We start from the raw sequence: 20,934 nt of genomic DNA on the forward strand, positions 1-20,934 counted from the left end.
ACGGGCAGCCAGATGGCGACTGGCACCCTCCACAACGAAGACTGAAGAACAACAACTTGGCTGGTCCTCTTCCCCAATTCCCCAACACTGTTCCCCTCCTCAACTCCCCAATAAAATCTTTAAAAAAAAAAAACAGAAACAAAAACCATGAAAACCATTAATACCATGAACAACTCCACATAGAGAAATTCAACAATTTAGATAAAAATCACAAATACCAAAATAACAAAAAAACAAAATTCCCACAACTATTACAGAAATGTTTAACTTCTGAAAAATAAATCTGCAGGCCCAGATGGCTTCACTGGCAAGTCCCATTAAACATTCAAAGAAGGAAATTACACCAATTCCACACACTCTCTTCCAAAAATATAAACGAGGTGGGAACACTTCCCAACTCTTATTTTTATACCAGCATTGCCCTAATAACAAAACCAGACAGTAAACAAAAAGAAAACTACAGACCAATTTCTCTCATGAAGACAGAAACAAAAATCCTCAACAGGATATTACCAAATCAAATGCAGCAATATATAAAAAGAATACACCATGGCCAACTGAGGTTTATTCCAGGAATGCAAGGCTGGTTCAATTTGTTAAAAAAATCAATGTGAATCACTGACTGAAAAAACCCACATGATCCTAGCAATTGATGCAAAAGCATTTGACACAATCCAACACCCATTCTTGAGAAAAACTCCCAGCCAAGTAGGAATAGAAGGAATCTTCCTCTGTGTAATAAAAGGCATCTTAAAAAAGAAGAAAAGAAAGAAGGCTAAAATCTGATTACTTTCCCTCTGAAATCATAAACAAGACTAAGTGTCCACTCTCAGCACTCTTATTTAACACAGTACGATAAGTCTTAGTTAATGCAATAAAGCAAGAAAAGGAAAGTAAAAACTAAAACTGTAGAGGACATAAATACCCTACTTAGAAAATCCCAGGGAATCTACAAAAAGACTCCTGGAACTAGTAAGTTTAGTAATGTCACCAGATATATGGTCAACACAGAAAAATCAATAATATTTCTATATGCTAATAAAGACTAACTGGAAAACAAACTTAAAAATGTACCATTTACAATCACTCGCCCAAAAGAGAAAACAGATATAAATCTAACAAAACATGTTAGGAACTATATGCTGAAAATCACAAAACACTGATGAAATAGTAATGAAACTAGACCTAAATAAATGAAAAAGACACACTGTATTCATGTTTTGGATTCACGACCAGGATGAGAGCCCCATCCTACAGGGTGATAATTGTAATGTTTTTAATCACAAAAAATAAGTTACTTTTACAGGAAATAAAATGGAATGGGAGAGAATCTGATTTTAGCTTTATTTTGTGAGGGCACTAACTTGGATGACAAAGCCTCTTCACAGCTCTTACCTTAGTTACTTGAACTGCATCATCCATCTCCATTCATTGGAATTCCATAAATACGCTTTTTTAGTTGTGCCACCTGCAACTAAAAAAAAAAAAAAAAAAGCCTTTAGGAAGATAAAATAGCCCTATTTAAATGCATGGATTGTTCCCAAGGGGAGTAGTACACTCTAACAAGATGTTTCACAGAACTGTGTTGAACATTCCAGAAGCCATAGGACAAAGCTCCATTTTAAATAGTTAGTTCAGATCACTGAAGAGCTCATGAGAATGGGATTCAACAAGAAATTAAGTCTTTCCATTGGAGGCAAGATGGAACACTCCTCCCTTACCCCCAAACTTGGATTATTCCACTGCAAGGTTGTTTATGTACCATTAGGTGCCCCCAGGGAACATTTGGCAATGTCTGAAGCTAGTTTTAATTGTCTTACAAATCACAGGACAGCCCTCACATAGCAAAGAATTATCCTCAAATGCTAAGGTTGAAAAACCCTGCAATGGTCAAAGACTTACCATCAGATTCAAGCTCTGTAACTCATTAGCTAAGTGACCCAAGCCAAATGTATTAACCTCTTTAAGACTCAATTTTTTCTCTTGGAAAAAGAGTAAAGTCTGAATTAAATGTTCTCTCCTATTCTAATTCTTAAGGTACTAAAATAATCAAATTGATGTTGAAATAACACCTAACTTTTAAGCATATGCAATGGGCCAGACATTACTAAGTGTTTTTTGTACTCTACTTCATTTAACCCTCAAAATAGCCCTATAAGGCAGATGCTATCATTATCCTCGTTATTCAGATGAATAACTTGATGCATGGAGACTTGTCTAAGGTCACAAAGTGATAAACAGTAGAGCCAGGATCTGAATCTGGCCAATCTGACTCTAAAGCCATCATTCTTATTATTATCTTCTCCATCCCTCCGGACCTTTGGACCAAGGATTAAGAACCACATCTGTTAATTCACAACCTGCCAAACACCATAAGAAACTGTAGATCAGAAACGGAGATGAGACACCATTTTCCGCTACAAATTAGCCAAGATTAGGAAAACAAGATTCAAAGCTGTTAAGGACGTGATGCCACAGATTGCTCATACTTTGCAGTGACACTGTAAAAGACACCCCTCTCAACAAAAAGGGCCTTCAGAATGTTCACACACTTCAATCTTTTTTACTTCTGGGAAGCTAGTCAAAGAAAACAATCCTAAATACTGTAAAGAACTTCATACAAAGACGTTCATTGACTGCCCAATGAATGGGCAATGTAGTGGTCCAAGGCCCTAGCATTTCCATCTGATGAGGTACTACTCCTCGATTGGGCAATCTGGGCTGGCAAAGACTTTGTCAGGTGTGCACTGCAGTCTGGTGGCTTCCCATACCCAATCTACTATTCTTTTTTCCTCACAGGCATTATTCCCCTATGTCGACAAAAGGAAGTCCAAAGCTATAGAAAATTTTTATAAGAGTTTATTTGAGCCAAATCTGAAGACATGCCCGGAAGCAAGATCTCATGGGATTGAGAAAATGCTCTGGAGACCAGCAGTTTGGCAGTTCTTTTTATGCATTTAGAATCAAGGAAAAAATGTAACGAAGGTTACATGAAATCCATTGGTGGTAGATTAAAGAGGAGGGAGAAAGCAAAGCAGGGAAATCTCTAGGGTTGGATAAAAAGTAAAATGGAGAGATACATGTTTCTTTTCATTGGTGGGTACAGGATAGTTAACATTTAACATTCACAGTAAACAGAGATGGTATGCAGGCAATAAGATAACAATGAGGAGTTTCATGGTCATGTGCTCTGGTACCAGGTTGTGCCTCTGAGGAGTCTGGAAAAGAAAATTACTCTGGCATTTCAAAGGTATGTTATCCTAGGTGCATAAGAACAATGGACAGGGCTCGCTTAAGCTAAAGAGTGACCTTTGCTGAGGAAGCTATAGGCCTGGGACGTAGCTACCCACCATGACCTGCCCAGTTAGGAATTTATGATTGGACCATCTTGTGTTGTTTCTTTCCATCACTGAGTTTGTCAAGACCTCCATGTGGTCCACTGAGCTTGCCAAGTCTGTAGCCCCTTTTACATTTGCACCAAAAAGCCCTTTGCCCTACTCCGTCTCAGTCAGCTTCCTGGAGAACCCAACTGGCACATATATTAAATGTATTTACACTGATGGAGAAACAAAAACCATTGGGCAAGAAAAGACTCCCAATAAATAAACCAAAATGTCAACAATGGTGGAATTTCTGTACTATTCTAAGTATTCCTTAACTATCATCTATTACTTAAACATAACTAAAAAAAAATTAAAGGAAGACTTTATGCTAGATTTTACTCCTGAACAAATATTGTTTTGGCAGGAAAATATGGTATATTTTGTAAACAATGTGCCCAAATTCACTGAGGGGTGAATCATAACCAAATTGTTGGGGAGTTCCTCAAAAAAGGCATAGGTATGCCTAGGTACTTAGGAACTTAAAAGACTAGGCAGTGAACTTAATAGACATCTCGTAAGCTCAGCTTCCTCATTTTTTAAATCAAAAGTTGCATTAGTTTAAATTAAAGACTTTGGGAAGAGATCATGGAGCCTATTCAGTTCACCCTCCTGTTCTCACAGGTGAGATCAGCACCCCAGACAGGATGACAGTGACTGGGTGAGCAAAGAACAGTTGTTGGCCTTGTTTCTCAATACCTAGGTCCATTTCTCTTTCCAGCTATATTGGTAATGTGTCTAAATATAGGAAGCACATTAAACACACAATTCCAAAATGGGGAAAATATTAGTATTATTCCAAGAACTATTCAAAATCTAGCTCTTTTTCCTCTTCCTATGAAAATTGAATGGTGGCATCTGATACTGTCATTCCAGGTAGTTTCCTTACTGACTGCTGACTCCCTCAGCACATAAACAGGCTCCAAGTTTTATCATCTTGAAATGCCTCTCTTGAACAAACTATATCTCCAGTGTTCCTCCCCCACCCCCCCAGCTATCACTTCCCCCCTCTTTCCTTCCCTGCCAATCTTCTCAATAGTTCACACATAAGTATCTCTCCTCCCCTACCTCAAAGCCTTTAATATTCACCCCTAGTCTCTATAGGAATTGCTTTTGATAAAGTCAACAATGATCTCCAAAGGACAGTTCTCAGTCCTTATTTACTCTACCAAACTGCAGGATCTGACCACTCCCACAATTCCCACCATCACTCATTCAGCATTTCTTCTCAATAGATCTAGAACTGCTCCTGAAATGTTGTGTTCCTCAAGGTACCAAACTTCTCACTGTATACCAGTACTCCCAAAGTTGGATGTACGTTAGAATCGGCTGGCGAGTTTTTAAAAAATCCTGGTGCCCAAATCACTACTCCCCTCACCCAGACAGGGCATGGGAAGTTGAGTGGGTGGGGAGTGTCTGTGACAGCATGTGAGGTTGTTTGTTTTTAAGTACCCCAAGTGATTCCAATGTGCAGCAATGGCTGAGAACCACTCCTCCATCCAGTCTTTTGGATCTCATCCTTTCATCCCCTATCTCCAGCCTCACTTCTCTTCAAAACCCCAGATCTATGAATTATGAATGCCTTTGCCTTTAGACCCGCACATCTCACAAGCACCTCTGATTCAAATAACCAACACTCATAGAAATATGTTATTTTATCCTATATCTGTTCCTCCTCAATTGCTTAACTCAGTGGATAAAAATGAACCACATATCCCAGGAGTCAGAAAACTTTTTCTGTAAAGAGCCACAGAGTAAATATTTGGCTTTGCAGGTAATACAGCCTCTGTCACAATTACTCAGCTCTGCTGCTGTAGCACAAAAGCAGCCACAGACAAGTTTGAGCATAGCTGTAATCCAATAAAACTCTATGAACACTGAAATTTATATAATTTCCACATGTGATAAAATATCCTTCTTTTGATTTTTTTCCAACTATTTAAAGATGTAAAAACAATTGTTAGTTGGTGGGCTGTGCAAAAACAGTCACCAGGTCACAGTTTGTCAACTCTGGTCTCCCCCTTGACAAGCCCCAAATCCTAATTGTCCCAATTCCTTCCTCTCTCGACCAGAGTCAATCATTACCTCTAGCAAAGTATTTGTCACAAACTATTGCAACTGTTTATGGCCTCCCTCAACTAACAGTAAGAACTATGTCTTAATAATTTCCATAGAGACTAGGAGAGTCCCTAGAACACATACTGTAAACAATGTATAAAAGGGCTCTTTCTTCCTTTAAGTCTTTCCCCTAGTTCAAAATTAACCAGTACAGAGAAAATTCCACCATCATGATAGTTAATGGTATACCCTACTAATTTGACTCTTTCTTTATTCTAAGACATCAGTTTCTTTTTAGTTTAGCTTATTCTTGAACCTGATAGTAAGGTTTAAAGGAAAAAGAAAAGCAGTAAATTTTAAAATGTATTAAATAGAGGATCAGACAAACATGGAGCATATTCCTTATTAAATACAAATATTGGGTTGTCGGAAAAGTCATGATGTTTTTTGTTGCAAAAATGCGTCATGCATTTTCCGACAACCCAATAATAATGATCATTACTATTCAATGCTTTAGTAACTGCTTCACTTATTTTTTCTGGGTGCGTTTTCTGCTTTTCAAAGGCCAACAAATGTTGCTTGGTTCTTCAAAACAATCACCTTGGTCAAATCTTGGAAGATGCCAACAAAGTGACTGATTACCAATTAGAGATAACCAGACACATCAAAAAGCAGCAGCTCAGGCCGGCCGCACATTGGTTAACAGTTGGCTTGGGGGCAGCCGAGTGGCGCGATGGTTAAGAGCTGGCTTGGGACGCCAGAGGGCCCCGGTTCGGATCCCACATATGAGGGCCAGTAACACTGCCCTCTACAGCTAAGAATCTGAACAACAGCTCAACCTGGAGCTGGGCTGCTGTGAGTCGCCGGTGAAGGTGTAGGCTGCAGCCCCTGCTGCAGTGGGTTGCCATGGGCTACCGTATGTAGCCAGCAGCCAGCATGAGTGGCCAGCAGCCAGTGTGAGCGGCCGTCCAGAAGCCGGCGACAGATCTGCCTCGCCCAGGAAAAGCGCAGTGATGGTGCCAACCTGGGCCACTGAAGCAACATCCTCCACAACTAGACTGAAGAATAAAACGACAGCAACTTGTCTGTTCCCCTTCCCCCAATTCCCCAGCGCTGTTCCCATCCCCCCAATTCCCCAATAAAAAAATCCTAAAAAAAAAAAAAAAAAGTTGGCTTGGGATGTCAGCTCTGAGCAGCAAGGCCCCAGTTTGGATCCCACATGAGGGCCAGTAACACTGCCCTCTACAGCTAAGATAGTGAACAACAGCTCGACCTGGAGCTGGGCTGCTGTGAGTCATCGGAGGAAAAAAAGCAGCTGCTCGACAAGGATCAGGATAATACCCACTCATTATGTGCTTATTATGTGTCAGGCACTGTGTCCAACTGTAATGTACAGTATTTAACATTAACTTCAAAACAAGCACAGCAAATAGATACTTCAGGTTGCAGATGAAGAAACTGTGGCACAGAGCAGTTAAATAACTTGTCCACAGTCAAACAATTGGTAGGTGGCTAGACTGAGATTCAAATCCAGGCATATCTTATTCCAAAATCTATGCCCTCACCTCCTGGTTAAACAGCTCCTATAACCAATGCACATCAATAGCCACACGAGGAAAACGGCTTCCCTTTAGAAGGAGCTAAATGGAAAGCTTCAAAGCCTTGTTTGAATTTATCATGAGTTTTGTAAATTGTTTGACAATTATAAGTATAGTGCAATGTACACAGCCAGTGAGACTTTGTAATCACTGTCTGACTGAATGAATAAAATAAACTGGAAAAGCAATTCCTTAATATAGCAGAAACTCCTACACCAAAGATGGGAAACTAAACTTTGTGGCAAATTAGAGAGACACTGTCATGGTTCCATTACCTACTGTTAATAGAGCCATTGCCAGGAAGTCCCATTCTTACATAGCAATTATTGGTCTTGCTATTCACCAAGTTTCTGCCTTTTTGCTTCCTCAGGAAGCAGACAGGAAAATCAGGCTCCTGGTCTCTTTTTCAAAGAAGAGCTGCCTTTTAAAAATATAAATTAATAAATGAATATGTAAAAAGTAATTTTATACTTTGGCTAACACCCAATATTTCTGTACATTAAACTCAGTCTGTAAAGCACGCATTCTTACCTTTTTTATCTTGCAATACAGCAATCTAGAAAATCTACTAAAATTCTTCAGCTACTAAAATCTAGAAATGTTGGATAAATGCTAACATCCTTTGAAAAACTTAGCTAAGTTCTCAAGAAAGTAGAGAAAACTGCCAGTGGTATGAAACAAAGAGTGAACCAAAAGCCATAGCTAGAAGTATGTGCTGACCTCTGTATTTGCCCCAGAAGCATTTGTTAAGACATTTCACTAACCAAGAGAAGTGGAGAAAAGGAGACAGAAAGCAGGAGAAAAGTAGAAAAGGTCCTTGAGAAAGGTGCGGTGTTGGATCCAAGACCTCTTGCAAAGTTGTGACCCTCCAAGGTCTGTGCACTCAGTGAAAACAGGCTCCCCTTGAGAATTTGAAACCATAGAAACACACTTCATATGAATTTGAAGTCTAAATTTACTCTATCATATGATCCAGGGACCACCTACCACCACCACCACCACCACCACCACCACCACCACCACCACCGGGAAATTAACAAAATTAGCCCATGCCAATGATGCCCCTAGACATCTCTAGTAGAAACAAAAATGAAACCACCATGGAAACCCTTAATACAAACTGTATAGGATTTAGAAAAAAAACAGTCTCATAAAGACTATAAAATAAGTGTTTAACAATGATTCAGAATAAAAGCATCAAAACCTTAAGACATGAAACACTTTTTTAAAACGTAGAAAAGAAACAAAACAACCAAATGGGACTTTCAGAGTAAAACAGTCACTGAAATCTAAAATTCTAGGCTTGGGCTGCCCAGGGGAAACATGGCGTCTGCATTGGAGCAATTCGTGAACAATGTCCAACAGCTCTCAGCTCAAGGGCAAATGACTCAGCTTTGTGAACTGATCAACAAGAGTGGGGAACCCCTTGCAAAGAACCTATCCCACTTGGACACTGTGCTGGGTGCTCTGGATGAATAAGAGCACTCCTTGGGCGTCCTCACTGTGTTGTTTATGAAGTTTTCTATGCCCAGTGTTCCTGACTTCGAAACATTATTCTCACAGTTTCAGCTTTTCATCAGTACTTGTAATGGAGAGCACATTCGATATGCAACAGACACTTTTGCTGGGCTTTGCCATCAGCTAACAAATGCCCTTGTGGAAAGAAAAACAGCCCCTGCGAGGAATCGGCGTCCTTAAGCAAGCCATAGACAAGATGCAGATGAACACAAACCAGCTGGCCTCCATACACGCTGACCTCTGCCAGCTTTGCTTGCTAGCAAAATGCTTTAAGCCTGCCCTTCCGTATCTTGACATGGATATGATGGATATCTGTAAAGAGAATGGAGTCTATGATGCAAAGCACTTTTTATGTTACTATTATTATGGAGGGATGATCTACACCAGGCTGAAGAACTTTGAGAGAGCTCTCTACTTTTATGAACAGGTGAAAAAAAGTGAAAAGACAGCCACAAAATGGGAAAAATGTTTGCAGATCATATCTCTGACAAGGGACTTGCATCCAGAACATACAAAGATCCCTTACAACCCAGCAGTAAAAATACTTTTAAAAATGGGCAATGGATTTAAATAGCCATTTCTCCAAAGAAGATACACAAATGGCCAATAAACATGTGAAAAGATGCTCAGCATCATTAGTCATCAAGGAAATGCAAATCAAAACCACAATGAGATACCAGTTCACACCCACTAAGATGGCTGAAATGAAGAGTCAGTCAATAATACATGTTGATGAGGAAATGGAGAATTTGTGAGCCTCATAATTGCCAGTGGGATTGTAAAATGGCGCTGTCACTTTGGAAGAGTTGGAAGTTCCTCAGAATGTTAAACATAGTTTCCGGGTGACCCAGCAATTCCACTCCTCAGAATATACCCAAGAGAAATGAAGACAAGTGTGCACACAAAAATGTGTACAAAGATGTTCATAGTATCATTATTCATAGTGGCCAGACGTAGAGACAACTCAAATGTCCATCAACTGAGGAATGAATAAAGAAAATATTGTACATCCATACAACGGAATATTATTCCATCATATCATGAAATAAGGTGCTGATACATACTACAACATGGATGAACCTTGAAAACATGTTAAGTTAAAGAAGCCAGTCACAAAAGACCACATATTTATGATGCCGTTTATATAAAATGTCCAGAATAGACAAATCCACAGAGTCAGAGTAGAATAATGGCTTCCTGGGCTGTGGGGAGGAGGATGGGGAATGACTGCCGATAGGTATTGGGTTTCTTTTGGGGGGGATGAAAATGTTCTGAAATTAGGTAGTGGCGATAGTTGTACAACATGGTGAATACACCAAAACCACTGAATCGTATGCTTTAAAAGGGTAAATTTTGTAGTGTGTAAATTGTAGCTCAATAAAGATGTTATATAAAAAAAAAATTCTATAGATGGGTTAACCACTAGAGCAGACATAGCTGAAAAGAGGATTAATAAACTGGAAAATATATCAGAAAAATGTATCCAAAATGCTTCACTGAAAAACAAACAAACCCTGATCTAGAAAAATAACTGCAGAACTACAAGATATAAAGCTGATTGTAAAATTTACATAGAAATGCAAAGAACTTAAAATAACCAAAACCATTTTGAATAAGAAGCTGGAAGACTACATGACAGTGAACAAGACAGTATGCTATGGGTATAAGGACAGACATATAAACCAAGAGAACAGACTCCAGAAATAAAACCACACATACATGAGCAACTGATTTTCTACAAAAATGCCAAAGCAACTCAATGAGAACAGAACTGTCTTTTCCACAAACAGTGCTAGAACAACTGGATACCCATATGAAAAAAGTGAACTTGGACCCTTAGTCTCAAGCAATACACAAACATTAATTTGAAAAGATATCAGACCTAGACCTAAATATAAAAGCCAAAAGCATAAGAACACATAAGAGAAAACTTCACAATTTTGAGATCATGTATAAATTTTATATTGCTGCATAACAAATTACCACTGTTAAAGGTCAGAAGCCCAGGCACAGGGTTGCTGGTTTTTCTGCTCAGGGTCTCACAAGGATAAACTCAAGGTGTCTGCCAGTCTGACACTCTTATCTGGCACTCAGGATCCTCTTCCAAGTTCATATGGTTGTGGCACAATTCAATTTCTTGCAGTTGTAGGACTAAGGTCTCTGCTTCTTTGCTACTACTTCTCATCCATGGGCCATTCTCAGCTGCTTGAGTTCATCTACAATACTTGCCATATGGACCCCTCCATCTTTAAAGCCAGCAATGGAAAAAAACTGCCTCTTGTTTAATCCTCATGTTTCAAATCTTTTGACTTCTGGCTCTGACTTCAGGACCCAGATATTAAGGGTTCACGTGATTAGATTAGGCCTAACTGCATAATCTCCCTTTTGACTAATTCAAAGTCAACTGATTAGTAACTTAATTACATCTTTAATGTCTCTTTTCCATGTAAATATGACACAATCACTAGAGTAAAATCTCATCATATTCACAGGTCTTGCCCACCCTCACAGGAAAAACATTATATGGTGTGGGTCATCAGGGAGGTCATCTGAGACCCCTGATAACCCCTTTGTTTACCACAGATTGACAAAGACATCTTAGATTGGACACAAAAAGCATGAACTATTTTTAAAAAGTGATTAATTTGGACTTCAGCAAAATTACAACTTTCTGCTCTTTGAGAGACATCATTAAAAAACAAAAAACCAAGCTAAAGGCTGGGAAAGAAGATTTGTAATACGTATACATGATTAATGAATTGTGTCCAAAATACAGAGGGTGCCATAAAAATATATACACATTTTAAGAAAGGAAAAAACTGTATTAAAATTAGGCTGATGGTAACCACTTTGAGCACCTTCTGTAATTGCATAAGTCAAACATGACTTGTATTCATCTTTTGTTACTGGTATATATTATTACAATTTTAATAGTTATTTCCTTTCTTAGAATGTGTATACATTTTTTTGGCACGCTCTGTGTAAAGAGCTCCCACAGCTCTTAAGCTCAAGCTTAAGATAATATTAACAAATAATAATCCAACAAAAAAAATGGGCAAAGGATTTAAGATGACACTTCACAAAAGCAAATATATAAATGACCAATAAGCACATAAACTGATGCCCAACATTACTAGTCATTAGGAAAATGTAAATAAAAATCACAATGAGACATCACCACAAACCCATTACATAATGGCTAAAAAGTAAAAGGCTGACAATATCAAGTACTGGAGAAGATATGAAGGAACTGAAACTCTTGCACATTGCTAATGAAATGTACAGTATAAAACCATGGAAAACAGTTTGGCAGATCCTTATAAAGTTAAACATACACTTAAAACTATAAAGCCTAGTAATTCCACTCCTAAAATTTACCCAAAAGAAATAAAAACATGTATCTACACAAAGACTTGTGGGAGGGAGGGGGAGGGGANGGGAGAAATGAGATACAGGAAGTATGTATGTAGGTTATATGCAAATACTACGAGGTTGGGCAATTAAGTTCATGAACTTATCCTAGAAAAAGTGCTACGTACCTCACTGCTGAATATCACTACGGTCACCTTCGAAGTACTCCCCTTGGGAAGCTATGTACCCATGCCAACATTAATCCACCCTTCAAAGCAATTTTGGAACTCTTTTTCTGGACTGTCCATCAGAGCTGTCGTATTACCCTTGAAAGTCATAAAAATGTCTTCCTGTCAATATTTCTTTTATCTTCAGGTAAAGAAAGAAGTCACTGGGGGCCAGATCAGGTGAGTAAGGAGAGTGTTCCAATACAGTTATTTGTTTACGGGCTAAAAACTTCCTCACAAGACAGTGCTGTGTGAGCTAGTACATTGTTGTGCTCCAAGAGCCACAAATTGTTGGTGAAAAGTTCAGGTCGTCTAACTTTTTCACACAGCCTTTTCAGCACTTCCAAATAATAAACTTGGTTAACTGTCCAGCTGGTACAAATTCATAATGAATAAATTTAAAAAAGGTTAGCAACACCATTTTTGTTTGTTTGTTTTAAAGATTTTATTGGGGAATTGGGGGAGGAGAACAGTGTTGGGGAACTCGGGAAGGGAAACAGACAAGTTGCTGTCCTTTTGTTCTTAAGTCTAGTTGTGGAGCACGTTGCTTCACTGGCCCAAGTTGGCACCATCATTGCGCTCCTCCCGGGCGAGGCAGATCAGCTGCCAGCTTCTCGCACGGCCACTCACAGCAGTTGCTGGCTGCTCATGCTGGCTGCTGGCTACACACGGTAGCCCATGGCAACCCACTGCAGCAGGGACTGCAGCCTATGCTGTCGCCGGCGACTCACAGCAGCCCAGCTCCAGGTTGAGCTGTTGTTCAGTATCTTAGCTGTAGAGGGCAATGTCACTGGCCCTCATATGTGGGATCCGAACCGGGGCCCTCTGGCATCCCAAGCTAGCTCTTAACCAACGCCCCACTTAGCTGGCCCCCTTTGGGACCATTTTTGCACACACCTTTCTCATGCCAAGATTTTCAGTTAAGATTTTCCTAACTGTTTCTCTATCGATGTTTACTTGGTCTGCTTTGCTGCTCATGGTCAGCTGACGACTTTGACACACAATTTAATGAATTTTTGCAATGTTTTCATCCATTCTGCTCATTACTGACCGCCCTGACCTGTCTTCATCAGTGACGTGTTCTCTCCCCTCAGAAAAATATTTAATCCAATTGTACGCTGCTGTTTTCTTCATGGCATTATCCCCATAAACTTGGACTAACATGTCCCTGATTTCACTTCCACTATTGCCAAGTTTAACAAGAAATTTAATGTTTGTTCGTTGCTCTAATTCAAGCTCAGACATTCTCGCGACCGCACACAAAAACACACAATAATGAATGCCACTCAGCAAGACACCACCACACATAGACATGAACACAACTGTGAGACACTGATATACCAAGGTTATGAAACCTTACCAAGCTGTTTGTACAGTGCTGCCAATGTAAGCGCACAGTGGCAAGTTCACAAACTTAATTGTCAGACCTCGTGTGCCATTTTATATAAGGCACTTGACCATTTGAGGATTTTGGTATAGGTTTTGGTATCCAACACCCCGTGGATACCAAGACCCGAATGACTGTATACTGTATACTGTATTCACATAATGGAATACTACTCAGAAAAAAGAAAAAGCAGAATTAACTACTAATACACCTAACAACATAAATGAATGTTAAAAACATCATGCTGAGTGCAAGATTTCAGACCGAAGAGTACATACTACAGTTGACCCTTGAGCAATGTGGGTTTGAACTGCATGGTCAACTGAAAAAAATCCATGTATAAGTGGGTCCATGCAGTTCAAACCTGTGTTGTTTGAGGGTCAATTCTATATGATTCTAGTTATTAAACACTCTAGAAAAGACAAATGTAATCTACAGTATCAGAGAGATCCATAGTTGCCTGGGGTCCAGGAAGGGGTTGAAGGGGAATGACTGGGAGGGCACAAGGGAATTTTTTGGAGTTAAGGAAATTTTATATATCTTGACTGTAGTGATGGTTACTCAGGTATATAAATTGGGCAAAACTCATCCAACTATATATGGAAAATGGGTACATTTTATTGTAAGAAGATTAATTATACCTCAATACAGTTGATTTTTTAAAAGATAATCTCACTAATGTTTGAAATCCTGAAGACATGTCTTCAATACAATCTTGCTGAACAGTCATTCATAATAATTCAACATCAAATAACAAACTATATTAATACGTAATCTCTTACTGAATAAAATAGGAATCTGTAAGTCCACATTAATATGTTAATAAATAAATGGGAAGAAAAGCAAGTTTTTCCTTACAATGGTATGTCAATTAATGAATGTGAAAGGATAAAATTAGAAAAATCATCATTTGGCAACAATTGCAGTAATAATCCAGCCAAGAAAATATCAACGATACTAAAACCAGTAGTTCAAAGTTTGACAAGGAATAATATTTACATAGTCACACTGCCTCTTTCTCACAAAATATTTATCAACTACAATGGAAAAATAGGTAAATTTAAAGTAGAGAAAACTGGAAGACACCATCTTAATCAAATGATCCAGGTTAACATCATGAAAAAATGGGACACAAGGAAATTGTATGCCTCTGACAAGATTGAATAAGAATACAGCACCACGGGGTGACCGGTTAGCTCAGTTGATTAGAGCGTGATGCTGATAACACCAAGGTTGCCAGTTCAATCCCTGCATGGGCCACTGTGAGCTGCACCCTCCTTAAAAGAGTCAACTATGCCATTGTAGCATGAAAGCAATGTGTAACCAATGACCATGGCTGTTCCCCAGTAAAATAAAAAGATTCTTTTTTAAATGTTAAAAAAATAATAATACAGCACCATTTATGTGGTATTCCTGACAAAATGCATATTCTGAATCTAACCATGAAGGAAAATCAGGCCTAAATTGAGGAATATTCTTCAAAATAATTAGCCTATACTCTTCAATGAAAAGTATCAAGATGATCAAGTCAAAGACAGACAGGACAACCAAATGCAATGTGTGATTCTTAACTGGATCCTTCTGTTATGCAGGATATAATTGGGACAACTGGTAAAACTTAAATGGGATCTGAGGATTAGCTGGTACTACTGTATCACTGTGGAGGTCCTGATTTTAATGGGTGTATTGTGGTTATATAGGAGAATGTCCCTGTTTGTAGGAAATACACACTGATGTATTCAGGGGCTGATGGGCATCAAGTAAACAACTTTCAAATGGTCCAGGGAGGGAAAAGGCTCTCTGTACTATTATTGCAACTCATCTGTAAATTTGAAATTATTTCCAAATAAAGGACAAATACAAATACAACAAAAAAGCACACACCAATGTCTCAGTATTATAAAAACCTAATTCTTCCTTAGTAAAATTTCTGGATAGAAAAGCACCCTGTTACCACTACTTACTTTTACTAGCTTTTATAATAATGTATCAAAATTTCACACAATACTCCCCAATAGAAATTTCTGTGGTGCTGAAAATGTTCTACATATGTGTTGCCCAATATGAACGCACAAGTGACTGGTGACTATCATATTGGACAGGGCGTGTCTAGAAAATAGAAGTAAAAGCCATAAAAGGTTGAAGAGCTTTTTCATAAAAAAATATTTTAATACTAATTAGATTTTAAAACAAATTACTTCATTTTTTTCTATACTTGCTGACAGGCTAATGGCCCTGTATATTTTTCAAAACTCCTGTCTTCTAATTTCTTAATTAAGTCTGAATACCTATTAGAAGCAACTACCTACCCATCTTTAAGTTTGAGAGAGGTCTTTGTTTTTCTTTAAACTAACTTCCCTTTTGGTATACCACTATCGATTCATACCCATGTCTTCTTTAAGTTTTTGAAGTATGCCTTCCTAAAATCTAGGGACATATGTACCTAATATCCTCACCTCTGACTCTCACAAAGTTAGATCACAAAGTCACTTTCTCTCAAACTTCTTATAATTTACACTTTACTTTTACTCCATCCCTCTCATATTTATCTTCCCCCAGTCATAGCTGCTACACTGTATATAACTGGTGTTACAAGTTTATTTCTTGATGCTCAGGATAAGGTTCTTCCTGATCAGATCAGCTTATTTCAGGGCAAACATATTATTATTCCTTTTCCATATGAAATATACTTAATTATCGCCTAGCCAGCCATTACAGTATTTTAAACCAAGATCTAAAAGCCAAAGTCTAGTTTAATGACATCATCTACAAAGACTATAGGAATGCTTCAAGCACATCAAATTCTACAACTCCTGATTTGAAAAGAAATGCAAAGTAGAATTCTCATCCCTTGTGCTTTCACCTTGGTAACCTAATGCCTTGAGCAAATGCATCAGCAGTCACTCAACTACCAGGTTCTGTTTTTGTTCGTGACTGGCTTAATTCAGAACCAGAAAAAAAACTGGCTTGTACACAACAGGCCCATGAAGTTAACACCTATGCCTTTAGAAATATCTTTAGAAAAACTTAACTTAGAAATCTAAGATAATCTAGAATCCTTCCACAGGTAGAACTATTTTAAGCAAGAGTTGATCTAGAAGAATCCCTCTACCTTCCTTGCTTATATTAATAGCTATTTAAAACAAGAATAAAATTAAAAAGCAATTTAAAATTCCCAACATCAAAATTATTTATAGGGGGCCGGCCGAGTGGCGCGATGGTTGGGAGCTGGCTTGGGACGCCAGAGGGCCCCGGTTCGGATCCCACATATGAGGGCCACTGACACTGCCCTCCACAGCTGGGATGCTGAACAACAGCTCAACCTGGAGCTGGGTTGCCATGAGTCGCCGGCGATGGCGTAGGCTGCATCCCCTGTGGCAGTGGGTTGCCATGGGCTACCGTGTGTAGCTAGCAGCCAGCGTGAGCGGCCAGCAGCTGCAGTGAGCGGCCGTCCAGAGGCCGGCGACTGATCTGCCTCACCCAGGAAGAGCGCAATGATGGTGCCAACTTAGGCCAGTGAAGCAACGTCCTCCACAACTAGACTGAAGAACAAAACAACAGCAACTTGTCTGTTCCCCTTCCCCCAATTCCCCAGCACTGTTCCCTTCCCCCCCAATACCCCAATAAAAAAATAATAAAAAAATAAATTATTTATAGGATGCTTAATGGAACTAACAAAGTTTCATCTTCATTTGAAAAATCAAACCCTAGACTTCCAAGTCAACATGGCTTCAATGCAAGCAGTGCCCGTTATGTTGTCCTTGTAAAACCCCCAAGAGGATACAAAAGCCAGGACTGGCGGGGGAATCTGATGGAGTCTACACTTCGCATGTTCTGTCTTCTGAACGACAACAACTTATACAGCACAGCAGAGGCAGGAAGACAAAAGACTCATCCTTTTCTTTACTTCATTCAGGCATACAAAACACAAGGCAAATGATTTCAAGTAGATTTCCCTGTCTCTTGATGAGCTGACAATTGTTACCCAATACTGCTCAGTAGTTTACTCAAGAATTCAATGCCAGGGCCAGCCGAGTGGCGTGATGGTTAAGAACTCGCTTGGGATGCCAGAGGGCCCCGGTTCGGATCCCACATATGAGGGCCAGTGAACACTGCCCTCCACAGCTAAGATGCTGAACAACAGCTCAACCTGGAGCTGGGCTGCCGTGAGTCGCCGGCGACGGCGTAGGCTGCAGCCCCTGTGGCAGTGGGTTGCCATGGGCTACCGTGTGTAGCCAGCAGCCAGCGTGAGCGGCCAGCAGCCGCAGTGAGCGGCCGTCCAGAAGCCGGCGACTGATCTGCCTCACCCGGGAAGAGCGCAATGATGGTGCCAACTTGGGCAAGTGAAGCAACGTCCTCCACAACTAGATTGAAGAACCAACAAAACGACAGCAACTTGTCTGTTCCCCTTCCCCCAATTCCCCAGCACTGTTCCCATCCCCCCAATTCCCCAATGAAAAAATAAATAAATAAATAAAAAAGAATTCAATGCCAACTTTAAAGTGATTGAAGAATTAGCTTCTATGAATAGTCTGTGTGGAACAACTACAGACCACAAGTTGACAAAATACTAATTCAGTACGATTTGAAATGAAATCTACTAAAATGTGTTACAATTGATGATGGTAAAAAATATGTGTGGAGTAGGGAAAGGCTAAGTTGAATAATTTATAAAGCTTGTGAGATGTAAGGTAGTTATTCACTATATTTTTCATTAGCAGATACTCTAGAAAATATTTAAATTTATCATGTATTACTGAACCAACAATATTGATGATGAACTTCATTTGCTGAAGTTCAATGGATTTTACCATTGTCAGAAATAAAAGCTGAATAATTTGACTTGCCTGACCACACAGCAGTTTTTGATGGCTTAGCAATAGTAAAGTTTTATGGAGATTATTTATTTATTTACGTGCTTACTTATTTATTTTAAAGCTCAGGGCTGAGACTAAAGGTTTTCAAAACAGTAAGACCTATTATCAAACATCAAATGGCCCTGAAACTTAGCTTCTGCTGCAGATTTTATATTTAATAAATTCAACCTAAAATTACAGAGAAAAACAGTATTTACATAAGAAACTTAAACTGTAGTTATATCATTTAGACATAGACAAAAACTAATAATAAAACCTTACATTGCGAGTAATTTGGATTGCAAGTGTTCCACAAGGCAAGCAAACATTTCTAATACATTTTAATGTGGTAAACGAGCGATGTCTTGCAATACAAGTAGTTTGTTTCAGGAACGAATTATGCTCGCAAAACCAAGTATTACTGTATTTGAATCATGAGCAATGTCAAGCTGCTTTATAAACTTCCTGTGCTGTCAAAAGTTCAAACAAGGGACAGCTGAGTGGCTCAGCTGGTTAAGAGCTTGCTTGGGAGCACCAGCTCTGAGCAGCAGGACCGTGGTTCGGATCCCACATTGAGGGCCAGTGACGCTGCGCCCTCTACAACTAAGATGATGAACAACAGCTCAACCTGGAGCTGGGCTGCTGTGAGGCGACAGCGTAGGCTGCAGCGGGGCTGCAGTGGGCTGCCGTGAGCTATGTGAGTGGCTGGCAGCCAGCGTGAGAGGCTGGCAGTGAGCGAGAGCTGCCATGAGCCGCCATGAGCGGCCGAGCAACGACTGACGACTGATTGCCTCACTCAGGAAGAGCGCAATGATCACACCAACATGGGCCAGTGAAGCAACGTCCTCCACAACTAGACTGAAGAACAAAACAGCAATTTGTCTACCTGTCTGTTCCCCTTCCCTGATTCTCCAACACTGTTCCCCTTCCCCAATTCCCCAATAAAATCTTTAAAAAAAAAAAAGAAAGTTCAAAAAAGAAGTGAGATCTCCATTCACAAACAAATTTGCAGTGGATATATTTTCTTAGCTCCAACTAAAATTCTGGAAAGCATTTTTAGGACTTAAATGCAAGTGCAAAGAAAATTTCCATATTTCAAAAATTTATTTAACAGTGTGACTGTGGAGCTTCCACCTAACCTTCAATTGAAAGCAGTTAATCTGCAATGTAATGATATGCTAAAGGCAAATATTAAAAGAAAAACCTAATACAATTCTATAAATGCTCCCCAAGTGATTAATATGCTCAATTAAAATCATATGCGGGCTGGCCAAGTAGCACATTGGTTAAGAGCTGGCTTGGGATGCCAGCTCTGAGCACCAAGGCCCTTGTTCGGTCCCACATGGGGAGGGTGACACTGTCCTCTACAACTAAGATGGGGACAACAGCTCAACCTGGCGTCAATGGCCATGGGTGTAGGCTGCAGCCACTGCTGCAGTGGGTTGCCATGGGCTACCGTGTGTAGCCAGCAGCCACCGTGAGCGGCCGACCAGAGGCCGGCAACCGATCTGCCTCACCCGGGAAGACCGCAATAATACCAACGTGAGCCAGTGACGCAACGTCCTCCACAACTAGACTGAAGAACAAAACGACAGCAACTTGTCTGTTCCCCTTCCCCCGATTCCCTAGAGCTGTTCCCCTCCCCCAATTCCTTAATAAAATCTTTTAAAAAAGTGATACATTTTTCCCATTAGTATACTTAATACTACCTAAAGTTGTACTTAATAACAATTATTAATTTATTTATAACAATAGTAAATTATTATTCTATTTGAATTTTATCAATAAGAAATTTGTGTTTTCTCGTTATACAGTATCTATATAATAGCCTCAATTTTGTTTTTTGGTCTATAAAGCCTAAAATATTTACTCTCTGGTCCTTTACAGAAAACGTCTGATGATCCCTGCTTTGGAGAAAGGTTTTCTTTAGCTTAAGCATACAAAAGCATCTCTTTTACTTCCTCCAGGGATTAGTAAAAAAACTTTTACCCCACACAAATAGGACCTGGGGTTGGTTGGTTATGTGAAAAAGTACAGTAAGTCAGGTAATCAAAAAATACATATGTAACTTAAATATTTGATTTTTATTTAAAACAAACACATGTACATTCATCTGCCAATATTTTGTTAGAAAGCCAAGGCCTCTTCTTAGAGTATGAATCTGCTAATTAATGTCACATGTTCTTTCTTGCATATATCATATCTATAATACATATCTGTAATTTCAAATTTCAATTTCTTTAAATTGTAACAAAAACTTACAACTGTGAGATAATTGAGTGTGGAACTGTTAATATTTTTTCCCCCTTAAAGTGTTCATGCCCACAACTAATGAAGACAGTAATGGGAGGAGAGGTGGGAGGACTTGTGTTTATCCAATTCTTTCAAGATCTTCAATTTTTTTTTTTTTTTAGTTGAGCCATCCTGCCACCTGTTGGCAGCTCAGCAGCAACTCAACTTGGGCCGGGAATAGAACCGCTGTTGCTCAGAGCTTGCACTCTTGAGCTAGCTCTTAACCAACTGAGCCACTCGGCCAGCCCTTCAACTTAATTTTCTTTT

General features: G+C 39.4%; 2 protein-coding genes across 3 annotated transcripts in view; one reads left to right on the forward strand and one right to left on the reverse strand.

The window, feature by feature from the left end:
• PTPRA (protein tyrosine phosphatase receptor type A) overlaps window positions 1-20,934 on the reverse strand; it is a 141,124-nt gene that overhangs the window by 90,876 nt on the left and 29,314 nt on the right. For both annotated transcript variants that reach the window (XM_019645715.1, XM_019645714.1), the window contains exon 2: window positions 1,396-1,474. In XM_019645715.1, the coding sequence (XP_019501260.1) occupies window positions 1,396-1,428 (33 nt within the window). In that variant the 5' untranslated portion in view covers window positions 1,429-1,474. The remainder of the gene's footprint in view (window positions 1-1,395; window positions 1,475-20,934) is intronic.
• Window positions 8,360-20,934, forward strand: part of LOC109384362 (COP9 signalosome complex subunit 3-like) — a 41,929-nt gene continuing 29,354 nt past the window's right edge. Inside the window, 2 exon segments of the mRNA XM_019645673.1 lie at window positions 8,360-8,701; window positions 8,703-8,981. Coding sequence (XP_019501218.1) covers window positions 8,360-8,701; window positions 8,703-8,981 — 621 coding nt within the window.

This window comes from Hipposideros armiger, unplaced genomic scaffold (assembly GCF_001890085.2).
Source record: "Hipposideros armiger isolate ML-2016 unplaced genomic scaffold, ASM189008v1 scaffold_94, whole genome shotgun sequence".
NCBI lineage: Eukaryota > Metazoa > Chordata > Mammalia > Chiroptera > Hipposideridae > Hipposideros > Hipposideros armiger.